The sequence below is a fragment of the Arctopsyche grandis genome, chromosome 2 (assembly GCF_051622035.1).
Source record: "Arctopsyche grandis isolate Sample6627 chromosome 2, ASM5162203v2, whole genome shotgun sequence".
Classification (NCBI taxonomy): domain Eukaryota; kingdom Metazoa; phylum Arthropoda; class Insecta; order Trichoptera; family Hydropsychidae; genus Arctopsyche; species Arctopsyche grandis.
The window spans coordinates 24,034,693-24,055,926 of record NC_135356.1 but is presented as its reverse complement, the minus strand read 5'-3'; the positions used below and the strand labels follow the sequence as shown (position 1 = coordinate 24,055,926).

General features: G+C 32.3%; 1 protein-coding gene across 2 annotated transcripts in view; it reads right to left on the bottom strand.

Annotated features, from left to right (window-relative positions):
• The window catches only part of LOC143922520 (adenylate cyclase type 6), a 335,909-nt gene that overhangs the window by 36,139 nt on the left and 278,536 nt on the right, over window positions 1–21,234 (bottom strand). For both annotated transcript variants that reach the window (XM_077445784.1, XM_077445785.1), the window contains one exon: window positions 568–689. In XM_077445784.1, coding sequence (XP_077301910.1) covers window positions 568–689 — 122 coding nt within the window. The remainder of the gene's footprint in view (window positions 1–567; window positions 690–21,234) is intronic.

Below are 21,234 nucleotides of genomic sequence, written 5' to 3'. Positions count from 1 at the left end.
TAACATTTGCGTGTTTAATGATAATAATACATAGATGTCTAATAATTGAGCGCCGAGTGACGTCAGGTTGCGCGACGGATGACGTTATCGTCAGATGCGCTGCGCGGAAGCGTACATACACACACAGGCAGTCATCATTTCAAACGGGTGAACGGGGAATTCATACACGCGCGTAAATTACCTTACACTATGTTTATATATAACATATAACTTTATTTTAATTCGTGTATCAATTTCTTTCCGAAACCACCCGTTGAAATCAATGGGCACAACACTCGTTTAATATAATATCATTTAAACGTAAATTTAAATTCATTATAATGATACATTTATATTATTTTTCATAATAAAAAAGGGGAAGGAGCTAAAATTGAAATGTAACATTTATAGGATGGAAATGAGTGAATGTGATTCTCTTTTTGTTCGAGAATTTAATACCTGAATGTGTGCCGTTGGAATTGAAAAGTTGTGGAAATCGTATTTGCGAGAATGAAGTCGATAATACGGGTTCAATATACCCAATATAAAAGAACAAGGATGTGTCTGAATATGAGTGTTTTTTTTTACCTGACATTTTCGTGCCTCTGAATGTAAATCTTGTGAAACTGTTCGATCCTCGGTTCGTCTGCAATGTCAGCCTTCATCTCCATGGCCACGTGTCTCGGTATAACTGAGAGCAAAAGTCTTTCCTGAAACGATAAAAAAAAAACTTTTAAACGATGACCTTACAACTTTTTTTGCCTTATTAGTATTTTTTTTAAGTAACACTATATAAAAATATTATTATAATATAAAAATATGGATAAATTTATTTTTTATTTTTGCAAAGTCACCAAAGTTACGGCAAAAAAGGGTGAAATTGAGGGAACGAGTGGCTTCATTAAAAGTTCTCGCTCAATTTTGCGGCTCGTTCCCTCGCTCTTTGGTCCAAGTTTTGACGTTTTCATTTTTTAACGAAGAAAAAAGGAAATTAAAATAAAAACAAAATATAAAGTCGTCGACAGTGAAATTAATATTGGAAGTGATACGAGGCGTCGGACCGACAAAACGCTTAAGCAAATTGCTTTGTTTTTTTATTACTAATTTTGTCATTTTTAAAAAGCGACATGTTGTCACTAACAGTTTGTGTCATCCAATTAATATATATACATATGTACATATTATACTGAGTCATTATTAACTTACATATAAAGTACATATTTTCATGTTAATATCTAATAATGTTCCGAGTAAAAGTGTGTACACAAGATACATAAATTAACACACTAGGTCATTTTGTTTGTTTTATTAATTTTAAATGTAAATTTTACAAAAACATAAATAAACTATGAAATACTAACAAAATTTGTCAAAATTTGTCAAAATTTGTCAAAATTTGTCAAAATTTGTCAAAATTTGTCAAAATTTGTCAAAATTGTGTTATTAATAAAATAAGTATGTTTCAGTTGAAGTGTATAATTCTATGAATACATTTTTGATAAACTTACATTTACGGAGCATTTAAAAAAATATAAATCGTCAAATTTCGAGACGCTGAAAAACTCAAAAAATTGCGAGACATTTATGGACAAATTTGCAGCAATTTATACGATTCAGAGAGATTCGAGATTGCCAATTTGTAGGGACCGTTTCAATGAAAATCAGATAAATTGGCAAATTCTGATTATCTGATTATCTGAGATCGACTTGGAATCACAAACCAAGGTCTGGCCAGCAGCAACTAGTGGTACTCGAACCCGTGACCACTATATTCGAAAGCATATATGCTAACCACTAGTTCACGCTGCTGGTTAGTATATATTTTGATTAGTTAGAATATATTCCATCTAACCTGGTACAAACTACCGTTATATAATAGTTGTAGTCAGTGGCGGCTCGTGATAATTTTTAGTGGCGGGGCTGCACTGAAAAGATGTCTAAAAAATGTCACCATAATTATTCTATCATGTCATAACAGGACAAAATAAGCACAATTTTTGGCGTACGACCACTTACATGTGGATTTAAGTATTATTGAAAAAAAAACTAGCAAAATTCACCACCCATTAAAGGGGTGCGTCCAAACGCGATGAAGATTTCGAAAAATACGCTGCTACTCCAGTAAGATTGCTAAAAAAAAATCGTTCTTGCTGGTTTCGCGACGCGGATTAAAAAAAACCCTAAAACCTTTCAAAAACTTAACCCCCTAATTCGTAACGAAAAACATTAACCTGTTGACAATGCATCGATACATCGGTTGTTTCATCTGCCATAACAGCTAGATAAGTTGCTTTTTTTTATTTCAGCACTTATTTGTTCCCTACACACGTTCAAAATACAATCTAAAAGTTAATTTTGAATAGTTTTTGATGTCCCTTTAAAAACCGAAAAAGTTTGAAAATGTTTTTTTAAAGAATCGTCGAAATTTTGTGAATATTCTAGAAGCCCCCGAAAAACTCCTGGATTTTTTGAATTTTCTGTTTCATCGTGTCCCCTCATTGGCATTTCAAATTTACCGCAAAATTTAACGCAATCAATAATTTTAAATAAAACATCCCGATTTTTTTTTGACGTTTTCGTTATGCTTATCTATTTCCCGCCGACAAGCTTCCCAAAATCGTGAGATTACACACATTTTTTAAGTGTTCGACACTTCCCTCGTGTTTTTAAATTTATCGTTTAAATGTTTTAAGTCAATAACTCCTGTTTTCGTCCAAGATGCTTCGCCTGGCGACTCGCCTCCAAACAAAAGACACGGATAACAAAATAACGCGTTTTTTTCTGTACATCTCGTTAACCAATTGTATTTTTTTATAAATGTCTGGATTAAATTTTCGCGAGTAACTAAAAGATCTACTAGTTGCAGGCTGTGAAATAATTAAATTGGGCGTGAGTCAGCCTAATGCTTTTATAGCGACTTCTTCGGTAAGTTCTAGTCGCGAAAAGTGCAAATTTTGTAAATATTTTACTGAATTCTTTTGTTCTTCCATTTTTAAAAGAAAAAAAATCTTAATATATTTAAATAAAAATTACGAGAAAAAGTTAAACAGATTTGAAAAAAGTTTGCTGTTATCAAAATGAAAACGACTCACCGAAGATTTGATGAGGGCTCGTACGCAACCAATTAAGAGTAACGAAAACGAATAAAGCTGTGATCGTGCGATTCAACTAATCAAATGTAAGATCAAGCGCGCGAAATCTTAAACAAACTGACAGATGAATGTCGTTTAACAGGCGAAGGCTGCCGACTGTCCAGCCCAAAAGGCAGAGTGAGTGAAAGAGAAAGAGCTATCTGCAGTTGCAAATAGCTCTTTCTCTTTCTCGTTCCGAAACTCCGGGCTGGGCAGCGTTCAGCTCGGCGCTGTAACACTTTACAGCCAGTACAGCAACATTTTAATTCATCTGTCACCATACAAGTTAGTGGGGTCTTCGAAATGGTCAACATTACTTACAATATCACCCTTTTGGATATGGGTGATATTGTAAGTAATATTTACTCTGTCGAAGGCCCCAATAGTTAAGTCCATCCAACTAATAAAAATAAACTAATATCATTAATAAATAAAATATTAAATGTATTATTAAATATATATCTTAGAATTTTATAGGAGGGGCTGCAGCCCGGCAGCCCATTAGGACGAGCCGCCACTGGTTGTAGTATATTTTCGGTGGTAATATATTTTGACTAGTTGGAAAATATTCCGCCTAACCCACGTAAGTTGATTCATATGGCAAATTACATTCCAACTGGTTAAAATATATTACCACTGAGAATAAATTTCAACTATAAGTTGGTACCAGGTTAGATGGAGAGGTTAGGTTTTCGTGAAAACGTCACTCGACTAGTAAATTGTGTTGGAAAGTGACATTTCTGTTTTGAACACATTCTTAGAGTTATCGTAATACGATACTCATTACCTATGTATATTAGTAATACCTAGCAAATATCAACGCATTATTGAATTCTAAAGCATTCGTGAGAACATCAGAGCCGTCAAAACTCAACTGTTATATTACAACTGGCGCACCTTGTTGAAATTATACAATATTTGCGCTTGTAGAGATGTGTATATGTAATTTACTAATTTATATTGTAATATGTAATTTATTGTATTCGAATAAGAATGATCTCAAACACCAGTTGGAATATACATATGTATGTATTATGTAAAACTGAAAATAAACTTCGACTGTAATTGAATAATTTATTTAATTACACCAAATTGTATAAAGTTCCATCAAATACATCAATTACGTCAAATACATATAATTATTCAAATTTAATTATTTATTAAATCTACCACGCTGGTTTGGTACATACATTTATTATTTCATTTGCTACGGTTAATTTTTTTTCGGTGGTAATTATTTTTTTCCTGGAAAAAAGTCTCCATAAATATAGTTAATATGACAGATTGTTTACAGAATGACAGGAAAATAGAGAAAAATCTTATTTTGCATGCGATGACATCACCGATGCGCGTCAAAGTCCGATTTGTATCAATTTGATTTACCTTACTCACGAATAATAGCCGAAATGATTTCCAAAAACGGAAGTATTATATAAACCGATGATTTCCTGGACACGACAGCATTGTTCGGTTCGTATTTGAACCATTTGAGATACTTCACTTCCAGAATTATATACACGTACAATTGCACTAGAATGTAACCAGGGCTGTAATGTTGGAGTGGCAGTCGAAGCGTTGCAAGCGGAGCTGTATTCGGAGTTGTAAAAAATCAACCGATTCCGACTACTATTTTTATTATTTTATTGAAGTAAATTTTTTGAATTTTATTGAATTAAATCCACTAATAAATTTAAATTTAATAATTTTTATACAAACTTATGAACTTAAATTACATTATAAATAATATCATTGCATTGCACGTATTTTGATGTATTGTGGCCAAAACCGATTATTTCCTCCGTCTCACAGTTTTCGATTTTTTTTTTCGTCATTTGATGACAGGCATGTGCGACATTGGCCCGAGTCACGGGTGACACATACACACTACTTTATTACGCACTATAATAATACGCGCACTTTTTATTACGATTCATATTATGTGCTTATAAATTACCTTACTAAATATTTACTATAAATAACATTGTATAACTTTATTTTAATTCGTGTATCAATTCCTTTCCGAAACCACCCGTTGAAATCAACGGGCAGATCACTAGCTATTTATATTACTAACAATTTTATACGTTGGTAAGAAAAATTGACCTAACAGTGTGCTCCTGATATTGAGCGCGCTTGACTTGGAACGGGTGGCGTCAGCGTAAGATGCGCTGCTCGGGAGCGTACACACATTCACAATCATTCTTCATTTCGAATGGGCGAGCATGTAATGCGGGCACTCAACTTTTTACCATGAATATGAGCGCGCACCTATAAATCACTTTACATTATATTTATTTATAACATATTACTTTATTTTAATCCGTGTTCCTTTAATTCAATTCCTTTCAGAAACCACCAGTTGAAATCAATGGGCACAACACAAGTCATACATTAATTCGTAATTGAGGTTGAAATTCAGAGTGGCATGTAGTGACGAAATATGTATATTCATACATATGTACATAAATAGTATTATGATTTGTTTAGTTGAGTAAAAGTTGAGAAAACCATTTGTGACGGATCATCTCTTTTGCAACAAAAATGCTTTAGCGAGTTTTATTATTCAACAACGAGATTGTTTTTTTTGACCGAGAAAAAAGCTCTAGAATTAAGATTTTTCGATTCAAAGTGGGTTCTTCAAGCAGCTTATCTTTCAGATACTTTTAAAGATTTTGTCAATAATACATAATAAATAAGCGAGCCAGGTATTTCAACGCTTAAAATAACAACAAATATATTTATAAAGTTGATTTTTTTAAATTATTATTAATTAATTAATATTTTTATACATTATAAAAATTCATTTGGATTTGTTAATTTACGTACTGTAACGTATACTAAAAAGAGCCGCCGGCAATCGGACGAGGCGCATCCCTGACACTATGTGACCGTTTATACTTGGTTTTGAGGATTATAGCTAGACCCTAAGTGCATGTAGGCTAAACAATGGCGACCAAGTTGGCTGTTATTGGTCCCATCTCACAATCCACAACGGTAGCGTGGGACTTGACCTAAGAGGGAGGCAATGTTGCGTATACTAAAAAGAGCCGCCGAGTAATTGCGATCGGATTAGGCCGGGTAGTGTCCTGAGAAACCGTGTGACCGGTATAATTGGTTTCAAGGATTAGCGACAGGCTTAAGTGCAAGTCGGCTAAATAGCGGTACTCTGTCGCATTCCGGTACAGTTCTTCTCCTCCTCCACAACGGTAGCGGGGGACATCTAGGACGTGACCATGACAATAGGCAAGCAAATTAGATGTCGAAGATGTCCTGAGAGACCTATCCCTTATAAGGCGATACTTAGGCGATATCATGTCATTCTGGACTGAGCACTGCCAGTGCGTGTATCTCCTTAATCATCAATAAATGCTGTGAGACGACTTTGGCCTTTTACTTGGATCCTCCACCCACCCCTACGCAACAGTACTTTTCTTGGATCGCGAAATCAAGTTAATACCAAAATCTTAAACAGATTAAAGCTGCACTATTTCTAAGAAATAGTCTATTACTAAGTCCAAGATCTTAAAAAATTAAACACAATCAGTTTTAGTGGTTAGCATATATGCTTTCGGACACATGAATACGGGTTCGAGTCCCACTGGTTGCTGCTGGCCAGACCTTGGTCTGTGCCTCCAGGTCGATCATTTCTTATCACAGTTTGCCATTTATATGATTTTAAATTGAAACGGTTCCAACAAATTGGCGACCTTTATCCATTTCTTGCAATTTTCGAGTTTTCAGCATCTCGAATTTCGCCGATTCCTATAAAAATGCTGCAAATTTGTCCATAAATGTCTCGCAAATTTTTGAGTTTTCCAGCATCTTGAAATTTGATGCTGATGATTAGTTTATCAAAAATTTGTAAAAATTTATCCATAGACGTCTCTATGATGCTTTATTAAAGTTATTCTAAAAATAGTATATCGATATTTGTAATTGGCAAAAAAAATATATATACATATATATATATATATACATATATGTATGTATGTAAAAAAAAAATTATATATATGTATATCATCATCATCATCATTTACAGCCATTCGCCATCCACTGCTGGATGAAGGCCTCTCCAACACGCTTCCACTCGTCTCTGTTTTGCGCAACACTCATCCATCTCATTCCGCACATTTTCCTAATTTCGTTCACCCATCTTCCTTGCGGTCTTCCTTTTACTCTTTTGCCTTCTCTCGGGTACCATTCAAGCACTTCTTTTGTCCACCTTTCGTCCATCCTCCTAGCTACGTGACCCGCCCATTGCCATTTCAATCTCTTCACTCTATCCACTATGTCCACTACCCTTGTCATATTTCTCACCCACGTGTTCCGCTTCCTGTCTTTCCTCGTTATGCCAAGCATACAGCGTTCCATACTTCTTTGAGTGCATTGGATTTTATTTTGCATCTTGGCGTTCAGTGTCCAAGTTTCACATCCATACGTCATCACTGGCAAAACGCATTGATCAAAGATCCTTTTCTTCAGGCAGAGTGGCATTTTTGATTTAAAAACAGCATTCATCCGTCCAAATGCACTCCACCCCAATTTCATACGTCTCTTTATCTCTTCATTTTTACTACCAGACATGTCAATTATTTGACCTAAATATAAATAATTATTTACTACTTCTACTGGTTTATCATCTAAGGGGATGCTATCAGGCATGCAATAACTATTGAACATTAGTTTAGTCTTATCTACGTTAATTTTTAATCCTACTTTTCTACTTTCCCTGTCCAGCTGTGTTAGTCTGATAAGTAGGTCAGCTGAATCACGAGCTACTAAAACTATATCGTCTGCGAACCGAAGGTGACTCAAAAAGCGACCATTGATGCTTACTCCGGCTGTATCCCAATCCAATTTCCTGAAAACTCCCTCAAGCACCGCATTGAATAACTTGGGCGAGATTGTATCTCCTTGTCTTACTCCTTTTCCTATGCTAAATCTATCTGTACCTGAAAAAATTTTAACTGAAGCTGTGGCATTCTTATATATTGTAGCTAACAGTCCCACATAGGGTTCCGGCACTCCCTGTGTTTTTAGAGCGTTAAGTACTGCATTATGACTAACTGTATCGAAGGCTTTCTCATAATCGACGAAACCTAGGCACAGTGGCCGTTGATATTCGTTGGCGCGCTCGATTAGTTCGCCAACTACTTGGAGGTGGTCCATTGTGCTGAAATTTGCCCTAAACCCTGCCTGCTCTATAGGTTGGTTCTCGTCGAGGATATTCTTCAGCCTTTCTGTAATAACCTTCGTGAAGAGCTTGTAGACCGCTGAAAGTAGACTAATGGGTCGGTAGTTCTTGATATCGCTTTTGTCGCCTTTTTTGTGTATTAAAATGATAGTTGCGTTATTCCATCCTTCTGGTATAGCTTGGTTCTGGATGCATTTGCTGAAAAGCCTAGCTAAGATATTAATTAGGGGGGGGCCGCCACATTTTAGTAAGTCGATGGGAATATTATCTTCCCCTGGGGTTTTACCATTCTTTGCAGTTTTTAGCGCGGCCTCTACTTCGCTAGGCAATACTGCAGGAACCCTTTGGCCGTGTGTCGATTCCAGAGTGGGGGATTGGCCGTTGTCGTTCTCGTATAGTTTTGCATAGAACGTGTAAACTCTGTCTATGATTTCTTCTCTATTCCTAATTATTACTCCGCTCTCTGATCTGATTGCGATCATTTGGTTTTTGCCTAAGAAAAGATCCTGTTTGCACTTTTTCAGGCTACGGTTATTCTTAATGGTATTTTCTATTAGCTTGCTGTTAAAATCCCTGACATCCCTGACTATTCTCTTCTTAATTTCCTTATTTACTAGATTGTATTCTTGCTTATTATTATCCCTATCTAAATTCCTTTTATGCTTAATTAGGTTTTTTGTTTCCGCTGAAATTTTGCTTAATTTAATCTGTTTCCTGAAACCACCTAATTTCTTACCTGTTGAGGTTAGAACCGAACTAATTACAGTGTTCAATTCCTCGATGTCTGCTTCTGGGTTTAATTTCCCGTATCGATTTCCAAGTTCGAGTTCGAATTCCTTTTTCCTAGACCTTAGTTGAGCGAAATCTGGAGAGTTACTGCATCCTTTTATTAATTTCCTACGTTCGCAATTTGTATTAATGGCCATCTTGGCACGGACTAATCTGTGATCGCTGCCTATATCTACTTTACTTAAAACACTAACGTCTTTAACGGAGTGCAGGGCATTTGTTAGGATGAAATCGATCTCGTTTCTGTCTCCTTTAGGACTCTCCCAAGTCCAATTATTGTTGGTGTTTTTCCTGAAAAATGAATTAGTGATGAAGAGCCTGTTGTGTTCTGCGAATTCTATGAGGCGATCGCCTCTGTCGTTTCTTTGGCCGGTACCAAAATTGCCTACTGCTCTTTCTGTGTTTGCCTTTTGTCCTATTTTTGCGTTAAAGTCGCCCATGATTATTTTAAAGTGGTGGCGGCTATTATCGTATGCGCCCTGTAGTTTTTCGTAGAAGTCTTCTATTTCCTCGTCTGGGTGGCTAGATGTGGGGGCGTACACTTGGAAGATTTGACAAGTGTACCTGCTCGAGATTCTTAATACTACATAGCATATACGTTCCGATATGTCGTTTATTTCTATAATATTTCTTTCTATTCTCTTATTGATAAGAAACCCTACTCCTCCTATTCTACCATTTGGTAGCCCTCTCCAGTAGAGACAGTTACCACTTTTTAGGATTATTTGGTTTTCCTGTTTTCGTCTTACTTCGCTAAGTCCTACTAAATCCCATTTGATACTTTCTAGTTCATTCTCTAATGCAAGCACACTTCCTTCACTCGATAACGTTCTTACATTGTACGTGGCTAAATACAGGTTTCTATTAGCTAAGCTATCATCCATCGTCACTCTTACCTTGTTGGAGGTTTGGATATTATTTTTCTCGCATTTATCCAAGATGTGTTGAGAAAAAGGCGGTACTTGAGAGAGATTTCCATTCAAGGAGTGAGTTCTTACCGCCATAAACTCTTCTCTGTGGTCAGCTTTGACATATAGTCATCCTAGGTATCACTTGGATCACTTATGAGTTATTACATGCCATTTAACAGGGTTACTTTGTAAGTGAAAGTAGTTAGTTATGATAATAATAGATTAGCAATTGTTATACTACTTTTTTACAGATCTTTATCGTGAGACGCCTCTTTGGAGACAACGGATTTATATATGTGAGTGCGGTTTGCAATTTAATATTTTAATAATAACTTTAGTAAGGTATATAAAATTACACGAATTACTTTAATATAATTTAAATATGAAAAAGAACTGATAGACAGTTGGGAAACACCGTTTCTGTTTGCTATTATTCTATTAAGTAAAGTTCGTTAAAGATTTTTGGCTGGAAGCAATTATGTGGAAGATTTATTGCTTCTGTGGGACCGACTTGGCTGGCGAAGGACCCTTTTTTTGTATTCAGGTAGGGAGATGTATCTCGTTTGACACCGATTTGACACAAAAATTAGCACAAAATTTTTCGAAATAACTGATATAAAACCGCTTTTTATGACCGATTTGCTGTTTATTTTTACACTTAAATTATACTAGGATGCAATTAGTAAAATAAGTGATTAGATGGTTAAGTTAAATTTCGTGCAATAGCCGGGTTTAAGCGAGTAATAGCGGGAGGAACGCAGAAGCACGTCCTCCTCACATGACACGAAAGACCGAACTCCATATATGTATATATATATATATATATATATATATATATATATATATATATATATATATATATATATATATATATATATATATATATATATATATATATATATATATATATATATATATATATATATATATATATATATATATATATATATATATATATATATATATATATATATATATATATATATATATATATATATATATATATATATATATATATATATATATATATATATATATATATATATATATATATATATATATATATATATATATATATCGAAATCACCTAAATGCTTACTCAACGTTACGCATTATCGACATTCAGAGTACTTAAGAGACTTGCGAGGTTGAAAACGTACCCGAGGGGTGGTGGGAGAATATTTTAGAAGCACCTGCTTTTACAGTGGAATTATGTTCCGTCGGATTTGTATGTAGTAGCACATCTTTCGATCTGTGGGAGGGTTAAAGAGGGTCCAGCCGGTCGTCTGCGGAAGCAACAGGTAAGCATCTTCGCAGAGGAAAATCCGACGCCTTCATGTCCCCACGTGACAAATGGCTAGGGGAGGTTTCAAACCCTACCCTTAAACCCCTCACTGCTTCCTCTCAGTTTCCCTTCAGACCCACCTCCTAGCATCGGACTGAGGCTGTAAGCTGATTCACTTAAGCTAGCCGAGAGCTGTCACCCGACAAGGGACGGCTTGTGTTTCGAGACCTCGAAATACATCCGACGGGAAAAATATATGTTTATTTATTTCGGGGCATCTCTAGAAATGAGATGTTTAGTTTTATTTCTTGGAAAATTTACGTGGTGGGCAGGTTGTCGATCGTGTTTCATGGCAGTTGGTATGATTTCGCGTATTCCATTCAAATACCTATACCTATATGTATAATATATGTTATAACTAAAAAAAAAAACAAGAACGGATGCTGTCCAAAGACGGAATAAATGATAGAAAATACTAAAGAACGCAGTACGTACATTCAAGCGAGTCAAAAGTATAAAAGTTTTAAAAATGCAATCTCGCCGAGTCTTTTACGTTTGTGATGCTGCTTTGTGTAGTTTTTTTTATACTTTTAAAAAGTTCAAAACTGTGATGTGCATATATTTGATACTAATGTCTTATATAATATACATACATATATATATATATATATATATATATATATATATATATATATATATATATATATATATATATATATATATATATATATATATATATATATTGTATAGTAATAATAAAGTTAGTTTGAATTCACTTTTTTTTGACTTGTCCAATATGTATGCACCTACTACATACATTGTATGTATGAAATACGATAAGATTTTATGTAATATATCATATGCTACTAGTGTTGTACCCGATGAAGTATCATCGCATGCGTGTTGGAATATTAGGTTATTAAATTATAAGAAATGTCTCGGTTCTGTGTTCAATCCGCACGTGGTCGATTTTTTTTCAAATACCTTTTAAATATATTTATATTTAATTGTTTAATGGTAAAAACTACCTACATACCTTCATGTACACAATATAAAACACCAATTGAAAAATTAATTAATTAAATAAATTTTCAATAGATGGCGGTAAATTCTCTGCTCAGGAAAAACATTGGTAGCAAATAATATATATATATATATATATATATATATATATATATATAATATATATATATATATATATATATATATATATATTTTTATTTTTTTTTTATTTTATTAATTGAAAAATCAACAGACAGGATGTACAGAGATAGGTATAAAAAACACAAAAAGTAAATAAATAATATATGTAACACCCGAGTCCAATAATAGATTTTTACAAAAATGAAAAAGATAAATATAAGGAAAACAAATTAAAAAGTAAAGAATAAAGGCATGACAAAATATGTAGTACATTGCATAATTAAACTATAGTATTAAAATAATTGGAAAAGGTTATAAGATAGAATATAAGAAGAAATTGAAATTTACAAATATAAAAAACAAATGAAAAAGGTAAATACAAAATAAACAAATGAAATGGAAAGGAATGAAAGCTATAATATGATTAAATAGCACATTACATAACTAAACTAAAGTATAAAAATAATGGAAATATTGGAAAAATAGAATAGAAGAAAAAATGAATCAATCGGTCAAGATTCTCTTGATGTTAGACCTGAATTGATGTAGGGAAATACCAAACAGATCAACCTCATTCAGCTCTCCGTTAAACATACGATAAACGCGCTGCAGATAAAAATATTTTTGGGAATTAGTATTGAAAGGATCAAGTGAAAAGAGTGCAACGCGTCTAGGGTATCGAACTGGGATTCTGAAATTAACCTTATTCAGTAAATCAGAACAATCAAGGAAACCATTTATGAGCTTAAAGAAGAATATAGCATCAGAATGTCGTCGCCTGACAGAAAGATTGTTAAAAGAAAGGATTTTTAAAATGTCGGAAACAGTAGAATGGGTATAGGTAGGAAAAAGGTAGCGTAAGGATTTAATAAATTTAAGTTGAACTTTCTCAATACAATTAATATGGGATAAATAAAAAGGTGACCAGATAATTGAGGCAAATTCAAGGTGAGACCTTACAAAGGAAAAATAAAGTAATTTTAGTACGTAAGGATCATTAAAGGGTTTTGTTGAGCGGAGTAGGAATCCAAGAGATTTAAATGCTTTGTTGGTAATAAAAGAAATATGTTCAGAGAAATCTAGTTTATCATTGAGTATTACACCAAGATCCTTAATAGAAGATGACGTGTTAAGGATTGAATGATTTAATTGATATTGATTAGTAATAATTGACTTATTTCTAGTGAAATTTAAAATAGAGCATTTTTCTAGATTAATAAAAAGATCATATATATATATATATATATATATATATATATATATATATATATATATATATATATATATACATACATACATATATGTATATATAGAAGTTTTTTATTTTGTTATTGTATTCGTATATACGTTTTGGAAGTGTTTCAAGGCTTTGGCGTTCATACATATGTATGTATGTACATATGTCGAATCGAAACGACTATTATAGTACGGCGAGCGTTATCTCAAACAGACAGACAGACAGGCAGATAGACAGACAGATAGACAGACAGGTAGACAGACCGATAGACAGATAGATAGACAAACAGACAGTCAGACACAGTAGACAGTATATATACCTATGTACATATATGTACATACATATGTACATTTTTTTTTATTTATTATTTCTAATTTAAAATTAAGTTTGGTTTTGAATGATTAAGAAATCGACAATGCGAAAAAAGTATGTAACTATTATACTAGAGTTATATTTAATTAACTTTCATAGTTAAGTCAAAGCCATTATATTATGTATGTATGTACATATGTACATTAGACCGGAGCGAAAAACGCGAATTTTAGATTTTCAATAATGGACCCAATGAAAAACTTTCGTCATATCAAGGGAACGTTAGGTAAAATTTTTCAATAATTTTAAACAATGTCCGGTGTCTCCAATCAATTGATTTATCTTAACAGAAAAAGAAGGCTTGAAAAAAAGAAAAATAAATGCCTGATATTCCCAACTTTATTCAGGTCGATTATAATAAGCTTAATTATTAAGATTATGATAAGCTTAATAGATGATTAAGATAAATAAGAATTTAAAGTTGTTGTTTTGCTCAAAATCCCTCGTACAAAGCGCGCCGTACATGCAATCGGTGTTTGTATCGGAGAAGCGCTATTTTCATCCAACTGTATTTTTTTTCAGATTTCCGTTATTATTTTTAAAATAAAAATCGTGGACAGCTTCCTTGAGTAAATCATTAATCTGAACCCAAAAAGTTTACGCATTTTATGAAATATAAGCAGGCTAAAATGACATATTTTGACGCCAAATGTTATATTTACGTCAAAACAGATCATTTTGGCTGCTTTACATTTCACGATTTTTAATTTTTTTTTTAGCTTTTCCTTTGGTATGATGAAAGTTTTCCACCAGGTACATCGATGTAAATGCGAAATTTGCGTTTTTCACTCCGGCTTAATATACAAGTTTAATTTTTTTTTAATTTTTTTTGTTTCATAAAGCATACCTTTGACAGGGTAAGAGCAGAAGCCGACATATTTTTTATGAAAATGAGAGGCATATTAACAGATGACGCTACAAAGTCATTAATTTTGCATTAATACATGTGCCTACATATAATTACAGGTACACATATACAACTACATTTGTAAGGTTACAGGCATGTGGATTTTAATGCACGAATGATATATTTTAGCAATTACAGGTGTGCCGACGTTTGTGATTCATTTCACCACTTGAAATAAATTCACCCTTTTTGAATTAAATTTTATCCGATTTGGAAATTTGGCGAAAATTCATTGTAAAATCAAGTTTCATGCTGAAGCTAAATTCAATATTTATTTTTCTCCCTTTTAAATGTAATACATTAACTTTTATAAGGAAAGTGCTTTCAAATTTTATTACTAAATATAGTTTTAGTTTTTGAAAATAAACTTGTGATACCAATTTAATGGAATCAATTGTCATTGCGAGTTTCATTTTCTAAGATTGCATCAATTTGAGTTTTGCCTAAAAAAAATTGTATTCATAATGTTTTAATAATATAATTTTTACTATACATATGTATAGTAAAATATACATACACATATATACATACATACTATACACATACATACATAAATGTATGTATGTGTATAATAAAATAAATTCTTACATTTGTGAATGCATACATACATACAGACTATTAATATACATACACACTTGTGTGAAATATAGAGAATCATTCAACGTTCGACAAACAATGGTGATATAGATTTTTGAGCTTTCATCGCTTTAATATCTTAACAGAACTGCAGAATTACCAGAGCAAGCTCTCGGCATTGAGAACAAAGACTGACTTAACTGCATGGAATTCCCGTTCCCATTCCTGTTCTCGTTCCAGTTCCCGTTCCCATTCCAATTTATCGGAAAACTGCAGGCAGCGAACACATTTGAAATTATTCAATTATTTGTTTATTTTATCCTAAAAACATTTTATATTATTATTTTGCGATGCCACTCATTCCCGTTTTTCCCGATTACGTTCCTGTTTTTGGCAGTTTATTTCACAGTTAGCTTCCCGAACATGCATACAATAAATCCTGAAAGTTCCATTGTTCCATCGTACAATATATAAATAAATAAATTAATAATCAAATTAAATTATAGTAAAGTATAGAAACGCATACGTGACAGACAGACAGACATTGATTTATATACATATGTAGGATTGTTATGAGTGGTACGTAATCTCAGATTGGTATGAGTGGTACGTAATGTCTTTTTACGTTGGCAATGCGTGCGCGCAAGTTGGTTACCAACGTAAACATTTCCTTAACTACACACTTGCGTGTCATACTTTCGCGTCGATAAAATCGTAATTACGAATGTTATTATTAAGAGGTTTTTTCCCTTTTTTTCACAGTAATCTTTCCGGAAATGCATACAACAAATCCTGAAAGTTCCATCGAAATCGGTTCTTTGGTATAGAAGCCTATTCGAGACAGACAGACAAACATTGATTTTTAAATACATATATACATACATAGATACATATGTAGTATAAATTTTTCATAAATTTTTCCGCTTAAGTTAAGGTAAATATATATATTTTTGTTAAATTTAAATATTAAGTGTTTTATACAAATAGAAGTATCTACATATGTATATACATAAATGTACGTACGTATGTCTGTATGTATATATACAATGCATTTTTCCATTAAATACGATGAAAAAAAAAACTTTTTGAAAACTCTCGTTCCAAGAACTGTCGCTGAAGCACTTACATACTTACCAGAGAATGCTAATGCATTGAACAAAAAATAAAATTGTGTGAGAACAATAGGGTGTTTCAACATCTTTAAACATACATACATATGTAAACGTATGTATGTATGTAATATTTGTAATTAATATGACATTTTAATCCTTCGTATAATATATGTATATATAATATATGGAATATTGATTGTATTCGACCCTGTTTGTGACATCTCAATTACCATTTTGGAAAATAATTTATTTGGTAGTTGAAGTATATGTACATATGTACATATGTACGTATGTATGTATTATATTTAATTAAGAGATATGATATAGAAAAAGAAAACACAACACCTAATAATCTACATTGAAATTTAATCAATTCTTGATATTTGAATGATAAGGATAGAATTTAATTTTTTAAATTTTTTGAATTTCTTTTGTATAGGAATCAGTACTGTGATAGGTGTTATAGAAATATGTAAATCCCGTCACAAATTTCATTGTGAATTTCAAAGCGGAAGAAACAAAAATATGTAGAATTATAATATGTAGGGATCTGATTGGACATTGGAATAGAATCTTACTTAATAACTATCAATTTTATAATTCAAAATTTTAAACAAAAAACATATATCATAAATTTTCCTCGTAGATTTAAAGCAAAACGATAATTGTGAAGAAATCTGGAATTACAGGGATGGAATGGTTTATTTATGCGTTCTAAATGATTAATACATATGTATGTATATACATACATATGTATGTAGGTATACTCGATAGAAAGGATTCCAAATAATACTAGCAAATTCCGGATGACTTCTTCCAAACGAATTGAAAAGCAAGGCAACAGTACTATGGTATTTAATGGGCTTGTATAGTTTAAAAATGAATCCAAATTCCTACATTAATAATAAGCAAGGTATATTATTAAATCAATATTAAAATGGAAAAATAATTTACTATCAAGTAAAACGCCAATGTCTCTCTCACGATAAACCCTAAGTAATTGATAGTAAATCACGATCAACCCTAAGTATTGATAGTAAAATTGAGCACTATAGGAGATGTAAGTCTAGATAGTGTAAAGTGGCATATTTCCACTTTTTTCATTTTGAGAAATATCTCGCAAAACATTTATATGTATATTATGTTTTACGTTTAACAATATTAAAAAAATACTGGTGGCCTGAAATACGTTTATTCTGCTTTTCCAAGAATCTGGGCATGTCGATTTATAACCAGCAGCGTGGTCTTGTGGTGAATGTTGAATTATTTCATACTTGATGTTACGAGGTTCGATTCCCGCTAAGTCTCGCTGTTGGCCAGACCTTGGTTTGTCGAGATCGATCGTTTCTTATCAGAATTTGCCAATTTTTCTGATTTTCATTGAAACGCTTCCTGTAAAATTGGCGTTGCCTTCCCAATTTTCTGTTGCGAACCTTTAGTTATTGTTATATCTTAGGTTTCACCATATTGCTCACCATAGATGTCTCTGTGGTTGTTTATCGAATATAAAAAAATTCATATTGTTACATGAAAGTTATTTATCGTATTAATACGATGTTTGTAATATCTGACCATAGATGTCAGATATTGTTTAGATTTACATGTATCTATGTAATTATTAGAGGTAGGATAGTCACAGTGCTATCCATTGTTCCATTGTTGTAAATCCTTTGTAAAAAAGGTTCGGCAAACCTTTAACAATGCATTTACAACCTTTGAACAATACGCGGCACCTTCTGGGTCCGGTGACTAGTAATAATTATGTGGACCAGGAAGGCGCATTTGGGGTTTACCTGTTAAGCCTTCCTGGTGTATTTGTATATATGTATGTAAAAATAAAAATAAATAAATAAATAATAAGTGATGGCGATTTGTGAATTAAGTCAAACATAAATAGTGTTTTTGGAACTGACTATTGAACTACCAGCATTTTCAAATATAACGGCTCATATTATCAAACTTATTACGGTACGTTTACGCGAAAAGAACGAACGCAGAATGTGAAAGAGTGATTTATAACATACATATGTACATATTTTTATTCCTGTCAACACCTTGACAACAAAGAAAGTCGTTCGTGTTCTTTTATTGAGAACCTCACATACATATGTACATATATGCACATATATACTCATTTGAATTCGAGAGTATATTGTGTATTGATAAATAAACCTTAATAAATACGCTTTTTGATCGTTTTCATACAGCTTATTTTCTGGATAAAGAATGCACCGATATAACGGTGCCTACTATATTGTTATTCTTGAAACGTTGTGATATTTTGGCGTTTTGACACATTTTTGTTTATATAAAAAACTGGTAGGTCAAAATTACCTACCTACTATATACTTACATACATTCTACACATGAGGTTAAATCTGAGATATGAATCTTCTCTAAGCATAAACATTGTCAAAATTCCCATTGCGAAGTTAAAAAAAATGTGTTAATTTTCTTAATTTTCGTATATATATGTATATCACGAACTACTACTTCACTCGTACTTTTGTTGGTAATCCAAATTGTCAAATTAATCTTATCAAAGTTAATTATAATACTATTTAATACAACTAATCTAAAACTACACAGTATTAACAAATTTAAAAGCTAATCAGTTTGTTGTTGAGCTATTTTTGTAATCTAAGAAAATTCAGCTGAACTTGTTTGATTATTCTTCCATCAATACATCAATTTATAATAGTGACTAATGCGTTTGTAAATGTTGATTTTAAATGCTTATTTGAACAGTTGCGTTATATATTATATTATTCTATTAATGTTGACTCTGCTCTTTTATAATTTTCTTTTCACTCGTATTGTGTAAACCCGGTATTGGCCCTTAGGGCAAGGGTTCCCAACTGGTCGATCTCAATATAGTGAATTTAAAAAAAATATATAATTTCCATATTTATATAATTATTTTAATAAGATGTAAAGCGTTTCAGAGAAGAAGTTGAGACACAAAGATTTGGTGATATCACCATGAGGTTGTCAACCACCAATGTTGATCACCTCAATCTGTTGCTTTACCACCAAGTAAGGTGGTTGAGCAACGAATATGTTTTTGTTGGGTTTTGACAGCTATCGTCTGAAATAAGAAGATTTTTAATTCAGAGAAAGGGTAATAATGCGACCTATCTTCAGAACAAGGAATGTTGGATCAATTTAACAAAAGCTTTACGACTTTAAAAGCTTATCATCAACTGTTAATATGAATGAAAATATATAAATGAAACTTAAGCAAAAATCGCAATGATTTTTTCAATGGATGTGGAAAATTAAGAATTACAGTTGATTGCATTGCAAAATAACGTTACGTTGACACAATTGAAATGTATTGAATCCAGAAAAATACTCACATTAGAAGGAAATTTATGATATGTATATTTATAAAAATAGTATTTTATAAAAATTGTCTCTGCAGTTATTAAACGATATTTTGCCTTTTAATATGATTTTTTTCAACTTTAAAAACTATAAAAAACAACAACAAAAATTCTTATTACAAGTCGATCACCGTGAAAATTTAGATTTAAACCAGCTCCCAACCTCAAAAAGGTTGGGTACTTTTGTCTTATATGATTATCATTAAAAAAAATTTACATTCTGTGTTTTAAATATAATATTTATATATGTATGAATGTACTTTTTTTTTAAATTATATTTTCCAATGATATCATTGCGGGTTGCCCCTGAGTGACATCTATGGCATTCAATTTGTGCATATAATATATGAGTTTATAGATTATAAATTTGAAATCACATTCAATCATTCAGGTATATATGTAAATAATAATAATAATAATAAAAAAAATAAAATCAGAAAAAAATGGCCAACTCTAATAGGAAATGATCGACCTGGAGTCACAAATATACAAGTCTGACCAGCAGCATTAGAGATATACTCAAAATAATTATTTTTAATCGAGGTCAACTCACGGGATCGAACCCGGCGCAGTCGGTGCTTGGCAAAAGCACAACCACCGAGCCATGCTGCTGGGTATATTTATTTTAAGTTTAAACCATTGTAGAAAAGAAACAAAATAATATCTAAAGAAATTAGATATGACAAAAATAAAACATATATATATATACACAAACAACACATTTAATACAATAGCATACGCGTGCGTACAATATTGCGTAATTATGGAAACGGTACGTGTGTATTGAAACAAGAAATGTATTCTATTATTATAACATTTCTCTGAGTTACATAGTATTTCATAGTTTATTTTATGTTTCAAAATAAATTAAATCAAAAATTATAAAATATAGAGTGAAAAAGAAATAGTTATAGGCGTTCAAGCAATTGAAGCTAGATGACGGCGAAAACGGATATTTACCAAGAAAACGCCGAGACGAGCGCAGTGGGCGAACAATGCCACCGAACATTTAGGGCGATTATCGTCAAGCAGTATCTCGAGGGACAGATTTCAAACGCGTCTTACACGATATTTTCGCACCATCGTTATGGCGGACGATCCATTTACTTACATATATTGATGACCAAAATGAGCAATATGGCAAAGTATCAAAACGATCGGATGATAGACAAATATTTCCTGAATTAATTCGTAAGTTAAATTGTAAGAAAA